Consider the following 7,715-nt stretch of genomic DNA (forward strand, 5'->3'; position numbering starts at 1 on the left):
GGAGTTAAAAGATGCACTGTATTTATTATTACATGAAGAACTATCCATATAGTCTGACTGAAAGTATGTGTCCTTGTTAATACCTTGAATAACACTTTTGCCATTAATATTGTTTCAGCCATTGTGTGCAAATTGAAGAATTGTGTTTGGAATTATCACTACCAATGTCATTTCAAAGTGTGCCGTACACAGGTACATACAGTACATCTCTTTCGTATTATACATGCATCATCTACAGTATACTAAGCTGTGATATATTTATTATAAGTTACAACTGATGTTGTGTTCATTCTTAATGTACAGCCTAGTCATTTACCTTTGGGGTGTAATTTATAGTTGGCTTTTGTGCTACAGATGGCTACTAATAAACAGATTTACTGTACATTGCTTCAGCCTTTCCATATTGAAATACTAGTGTGGTTTATAGTGGCTGATCTAAACACCATGGTGAGTGGTTCAAATACATGTAATATTGAAGCAGCATTGCCATTTTCAGATCTTAGTATTTTTAAATGCGATTTAATTGTTTTAGTCTGTGATGAATTCTGCATTAATAGTCAGTTTGATAAACATGGTAACATCATAATTATGATAATATCATATGTGTTACAAAAAAGTAACATTATTATTATACCATGCATGCAAATGCTTAAAATAATACACTTTGATCCTAGTTTAATTTGTTGCAAGTATTTTATTTGGTATTGATCGAATGTCCATATATCAGCATATGTGACTGGATTTGCGAAAAGGTACCTTTTTCACACACAAAATTTGACCCATTCTTTGAACTTTAAAGCTTCATAACTTTTTGATCATGGCATATAATTGCTTGAACTTTTCAATACATGTAGCTACAGTATCTGGCTACAGTTTGATACTAAGAGCAAGTTAATCAGTATAAGGAGTCAAGCGTTACATCATTTTGTTTGCTGGTATGTCAAATGTGTGGAAAAGGTACCTTTTCGCAAATCTGGTCACATATGACTATACAGTATCTTCAAAGGTTGTTTTGATTTACATGATTAATGCTTTGTAGTTTCCAGCTTAGTGTAGTGAAACATAGCTACACAAAAATGCAACACAGAGACAGAAATACAAAGCCTTATAAGGATGCATATTATGTCAAACAGACAACTAAGAAATCTCACTGTTGTTGGTCAGCATCATACAGTAGGTACAATAGATATGTTAGCTATAGAAAAATATATAATCCCCTTGTGAATTCCTGGAAGAATTTTTATGCCTAAAAGAATCCTTACTTGACCAACCTCGTATAAATGAATTTTACTGGGACACCTAAACTTTCAATGTATGTCATCAGATTGTATATGGCTTACTGGCATTACAAGGGATTCTTTCCCAAGCATATGAAATTCCTGGTAAATAGTTTTTCTGATGAATTTGTTTTGCTGTAATTATATCACTGAATTATTTGACAAACTTGAATAACATATGTGACCAGATTTTACAAAACCAATCCAAATCGCACATCAGGCAAAATCAAACTAACACCACCAGTGGATAGCTACACTATCGTACTAGTAGTTTTGACACTCAGTACCACTCAAACTACTCAAGGCTGGTTTCACTGCACGTCTTTTCTGGGGGTGTGTAGAGCTCGAATGGCGGTTTTAGGCCTTGTGAAGGACCTGGATTGGTAAGAATCAGTGGTTTACAGGCGGACAGCCTTATGATGTAGGCCAGACGTTTTTTTCTGTGGATTTTGCTACATATTAACCACTAAGGTGCCAGCACGGCCCTGTATTCTCATCTCTGGACTCCAATGGTGGTCTGCCTCCATTTTGAGATCTAACCCTTGCCCACCCCCCCGCCCCTGCCCACCCCGCCGCCCCTTATTTGGCAGGAAACTCTACAAGCAGCTACAAGTGCTGGAAGTGGTCTGAAAGGTAACAGATTGATGCATCTTTAGTCTGCCCAAGTACAGATTGTCTGCCCACCCACCCACCCTACAGTTGCAAGGCTAGAGGCCAGTGCATGACCACCATTTTACACCACAATAATTAACTCATGTGTGGACATGTGCCTTCTCTAGCTCCAACAAGTGTCTACCTTCTGTGCTTTGCCTTCAATTACATGGTCACCTTCCAATGGCTGATCCAGGATGGGGCATTAGTGGGGCAAATGCCCCCCCTTGCCTTTTGAAGGAACCATACTTCTGATTTAAAATACTAAATTTTATGTCAGGGTTAGATCCATTAACTCTGAAAATGACATGCACATTTTAGTAACATTTATTACAAATTCACCTGAAATCAAAGCAAACTAGCTGTAAAATTGCCTTCGTGCGTACTAAGCGCCTCTAAAATAATTATCGTATTGCTGTTGTTTATAGCCTTTTACACAGCATTTAAGACTCCACAACCATCTGCAAAAGCCAGAATGTCAAAAATCAACAGTGAGACACTACTGAGTGGTGATTATTTGCTGCTTCAAAAATGCAGCAACTAATAAGAGAATCTGACTTTCCCCAACCACCTAAAACTTCGCCTGTTTGTGCCCCTCCCCTTGCCAGCTCCTGGATCCGCCCCTGACCTTCTTCATGCAAGGAAACCATACTTAAGTGTTAATTTTTCATATCAACACTTTCCTTGGAGAGTTTAGACAACACTACAAAACTACTTGAAGTGTTTATGCTACTGTAAGTGAAGTGCTTACGCTACTAGTACTGTAAGAGGTAGTAAATACTGCACTGCACTTATAAAATAATTGCATGGTAATCATACCTTGCCACCATTCCCTTAACAATCAGAGCAAGATGATGATGCTCCTTAACGATCTAGTTGCAATCAGTTGCAGTTTTGCTGTAAAAGGCATGGCATGTCCCTAAATCTGTTGCAAAGTTCACTCACGATAAGGCTGTTTTCTTAAAGGGGGTTTTCTTGAAAGGATTTTCTTGAAGGGGGTTTGAATTTTAAATGGAATGTCTTTAGGGGAAGGCCTGAGTGCTTCCCCCTAGACCACATTTGAACAAAAATGATGCATACACAAAATGTTTCCTTACATTAACAGGTGTTGTTTGCACATCTAACTAGCTAAAACCTACACACTGCTGTTCATGCAGCTTATAGAAACTATAAACCTTTTTGTAGCTAACAATAACTTAATCTTCACTTCCAGACAATATACTGCCGACAGCCAACTTCAATTTCTTTATCACATGTATGGGAGCCCTATACACTTGAGTCCCTTAATTGGCAACACTTTCTTCCAGGTAGACATTATTCTCAGCCAGCCCCAGTGGCGTAGCCAGACTTTTCGCCATGCCTGGGCAATGGGTGGGCAAGCCATTTCCCATGCAACACACGTACACATGTCCATCTTCATATGGACATCAATATAACATTTTAAAAATGCATTATGTATCATCCTACACTACTGTATGCAAGATGACTAATATCAACCTAATAGAAGCGAACGCCTAGCTAGCTATTGGCCTTCTAACATATTACATACATCTAGCTACATGTGTCTTAATACCAGACTACAAAGATTCTTGAATTAAAGCACAAGGCGCTCTATCACGTGATGACTATGCTCTGCCACTACAGTGTATAGCCTAGAAAAGTGGAAACAAAAAGAAAGGAATTACTGACTGAACAAGTACTCCATACCGTTTGAACTGAGCAGTGTACACACGGATAGATGGGTGCTAATTTCACAAATACCTCTAGACTGCTTTGCCTCCCGAGTTTTGACCACACCAATAGCTACCGTGATCACTTCATCCAAATGTAAACCGTCCAGCCCACTATAGTGAAACCAATTCTTTGTCCTTCACTCCTTGCCACAATGCTGCGTGGTTTTTTGTAATCACATGATCTTGCTTCTATTTATTGCCTCCTCTATTTGTGCACAATCAAGTTACTCGTAGGGAAAATCCCTTGGATAACCCCATCTCTGTTTAGCCAAAAAGAAGGAAACCATCGGCGAAAATGGCACAGTGAGTGTTGTATATTTAAGTTGTGCTATACTTATTCTTGTACAGTGGCTAGTTAAGTAACTTTAGCAAAATCTCGAGCTATCCAGCCCACGTCTTTATAATTACCCTAGGAGCTGATGGTTGGGCAAAGAAGTCTGATGCCCGGGCAATGCCCTGGCTTGCCCGGGTTTGGCTACGCCACTGGCCAGCCCTCCTGTTGATGGTCAGTTACTTCAGATTTGGCTTGTGCTCCAATGTATTCAACACATCACGTGCCCACAACATGTGACAAATAAACAAACCATTCATCAAGTAAATATACATCAACTATTTACAGTTTGTGCTCACCTGACACATGTATAACACGACTACTCAAGTTTATCGTAGCTGCTGCCTTGTAATATGTCTCAGCCAACCAACAGTCCTTCCATGCATCACGTGTGCTACTGATCACGTGATGCATTAGATCTTGATGATTTGCAATAGTTCAGCATTACACTAATGCAATGTGACCTTCAAGAGTATTACAGAGGAGTGCCAGTGTGCAAAGTAGCTACCAGAGAACTCCAGGGCTGTAAGTTTTGATGTGATTTTTAAATTAAAAAAAAAAGCCTCTGAAAGTGGGGTTCGTTTGAACCATCCGAACCACCCTGGCTACCCCTTGCTGTAGAGAGCAAGGAAGAGGTAGAGATTTTAAAGGATGTTTATGTATGAGAACAGTGGGAGAGTTAGGTCCTGCTCAACAAACTATGTATAAGGGACTTGCAAGTCATGCATGTCCATGTGATTGGTGGGGACACTCGTGTGACATAGTGGCATCATGCCAGGGAGCTTGAAACATTGCTGATAACTGATGTAAGTACATAAAATAGGTCTGCAAACATAAATAAAAATCATCTAGTTGGACAAACAGCACTTGTTTATACAGGAACATAATTATAGCTTACAAAAGATCATCACTTAATTTAAATACAAAAGTGTATACAGTAAAAACTGCACGTGAAAGCAGAATGGATGACAGGCTAAAGTGTACCTATAACTGATTCACAAATGTAAAAGTAATTAACACTAAAATTAACAGCAAGAAGTGATCTGGCATCTTCAACAGTATAACAATATAATCTTATCAACAAACGTTTTCAGTCTTATAACTTACAGTAGTTAAACCGTCTCTCACAAAAAATTCTCTTGATTGTTCTATTAGAGTAATTCAGTACCTGTGACTGCTCTTTAGAGAGCACCACAATTGTTTTAGTGAAAAGATACAACAATACTATGAAGACGCATATAGGTCTAATTCAACCCACATTGAGATGATGAGTTTATCAGTTGCTTCTGCTGGTTCTTTCCATCCCTCTTTCTGTTAATTCCCATTTCATTTCCACTTTCCTAAAATTACACTTACCCAGCCATACAACGCACTGTCATAGGATGTCAAAAATAAATTTGGCTAATATGCAAGTTGATGAATCACACTGAGATGAATATTCACAAATTCAGTTTGCACTTACTTGTCTGAATGAATTGAAATTACACTACTCAGCAATGAATTTCACTCAGCTACATGTCTGAATGTGAAGCAGTACAATGGCTGGACTGATTGACATTGATACACCATGTGCTTGTATGTGAGAACTGTCCTAGCTACCAATAAATTTACTAACCATCAAGGCAGCAAGTATAGTGAGTAAAATCATTCCTTGGTCTCAGTGTTCAGTGCTAGCCAATGCATGAATGGATCTGTGGAAGGGGTTTATAGCCTTTCCAATTGCATGTACTTGGCACCTCATAACTTCACCAGTGAATAAAGTACCAGCTTGAAATTTGGTCACTGTACACCCCTAATATAGCACTATCACCAGGTGTAATTTTATGGTGATAGATAAAACACATGAGGAAATATGATTCGTCAAACGTGGAAATTTTGCAAGGCTGTAATTAAGATCCCTTTTCACAGATCTGGTCATATACATGTATATATACCTGCTTCTTCCATGTTGCAAATGGGTGCTTTTGATCAATGCATACTCCATACTGCAAAACAGTTATAATAAACCATAATTGAATGTCTCTTATTTTACATAATCCCAGGAGAAAGTGCCCTCGTAGAGATAATCATTACTGAAATTGTTAGTGAAAATCACTTTTTGTCAATAATATCACTATAACAATAGATGCATTTACTCAATGGTTTTTGCAGTGAATATATCCATATTATATGAATGCATGTCCATAGAGTTCAGTGAATAGGTTGTTTATTTACTGGTTAGAATACCGTCGAGCAGCTGACAGAGGTGTCACTGTGCTAGAAAGAGAGATTGGTGGAGCAAACACTAGTACCATTATATGTCGACAATGCTTAAAGGTAGAGATATTCATTGTGTTACAGGATGCTCTATTTTACTGTTTTTGATGATCTTTCAGCCTTCACAATTAAAAGAACCATTTTTTGATTTATCACTATCTATCCCAGATCAGCAGGTAAGGGGTATTAGCCAGTTCACCCTGCTGTATGTTACATTACTTACTACAAGGTGCAGGTCACAGTTCAAAGGAGTGACCCAAGAAGAGAAACACCTGATTTAGTAGAAAGACATGAAAGTAGTACCATTTCCTATTGTTTACCAGGTGCTATCAATGAAGAGAATACAAACCTCACAGCTTCAAATAGACAGGAAATTGTGGCTTCACCAGTATTAAATCTATCTCCAAATCCAGGAAATGTTAGTAATTACTCTGATAATTCCACTGTAAATCCTAATGTGGCAACTGAATTCTCTGCATTGCAAGAGTATTTGCGTAAGGAAGGGTTTTACTACCATCCACCATCTTTAGAAAGACCACTCAGTACAAATGGTTTAGAGCAGTCACTACTTGATTACACAAATGTAGATGTCTTAGGAGATGATCAACAATTCATATGTAACCACTGCAATAATGATCACAGTAAGTTACAGGAGAAAGGAGCCTTAGTAGTGATACATGTACTTGTAGGTTTGGTGAGCAAGCAGGCATTGATTATGCAATTACAAAAAGTGCTGATTTTGCATATTAAAAGATTTGAAATTGGCAATGTAGCAGTGACTAAAAATAATGCATTTCTCTCATTTGCACTATTGCTGGACATGGCACCCTACTGTACAAATGGATGTCTACAGGTTTGCAGGCTTTTTGTACACTATTAGTATGTACTTACCTTCCCCACATAAAGGAACTCCAAGATAAACATGGCAGAATCTTGTATGGCCTAAAAGCAGTGGTAGTGCACAGAGGGAGGATACTTAGCAGTGGTCACTATGTTGCATATGTAAGAAGATTTAGAGGTCAGCAAAGCACATCAGCAAATTTACCACCTTCACAAAACTGGGAGTATGATCAGAATGCTGTTTATAAAGGTGATTGGTATTACACCAGTGATGAGACTGTCACCAGGTGTTGTACTGGTTTTGCCGAAGTTAGAAGGAATGAGGCTTACTTATTGTTTTATGAATTGTTACCAAAGATGTAAATGATAAATATAGCGCTACATCTATACTTGTATTTAATTTGCAAGAAATCCAAGAATTGATGAAAATTTGTATGCAATTTTCATTGATAGGGTTGGTAGAATAGGTTATTGCAAGAGTTCATAGTATATTTTACTCAAAGAACAGTCGATTTGTAGCACTCATGATCACCCATGGGCGCATGGATCCAGAGTTTGACAAGGAAGGGTGCACCATGACCAGGGTAGTATAGGTAGCTATATACACCACATATGTGCAGGGGGTCT

The 7,715-nt window shown here is 38.3% G+C and overlaps 1 protein-coding gene across 1 annotated transcript; it reads left to right on the plus strand.

The window, feature by feature from the left end:
- The first annotated feature begins 5,346 nt into the window (after positions 1-5,346).
- Positions 5,347-7,499, plus strand: LOC136257342 (ubiquitin carboxyl-terminal hydrolase 16-like). The gene is made up of 6 exons (XM_066050506.1): positions 5,347-5,626; positions 6,214-6,308; positions 6,368-6,424; positions 6,478-6,889; positions 6,938-7,101; positions 7,155-7,499. Exons 1-6 carry the CDS (start codon positions 5,560-5,562, stop codon positions 7,449-7,451), a joined length of 1,092 nt encoding a protein of 363 aa, XP_065906578.1. The 5' UTR covers positions 5,347-5,559; the 3' UTR covers positions 7,452-7,499.
- Positions 7,500-7,715: the final 216 nt, after the last annotated feature.

The sequence above is a fragment of the Dysidea avara genome, chromosome 6 (assembly GCF_963678975.1).
Source record: "Dysidea avara chromosome 6, odDysAvar1.4, whole genome shotgun sequence".
NCBI classification, from domain to species: Eukaryota; Metazoa; Porifera; class Demospongiae; order Dictyoceratida; family Dysideidae; genus Dysidea; species Dysidea avara.

What these genes read in the sequence shown, in the direction of transcription:
- LOC136257342 (XM_066050506.1), top strand. Translation starts at nt 5,560, where the DNA reads ATGTGCTTGTATGTGAGAACTGTCCTAGCTACCAATAAATTTACTAAC. An exon ending in CCATCAAGGCAGCAAGTATA is followed by an intron (nt 5,627 to 6,213) that starts GTGAGTAAAATC and finishes TTTACTGGTTAG; the next exon opens with AATACCGTCGAGCAGCTGAC. An exon ending in TATGTCGACAATGCTTAAAG is followed by an intron (nt 6,309 to 6,367) that starts GTAGAGATATTC and finishes ATGATCTTTCAG; the next exon opens with CCTTCACAATTAAAAGAACC.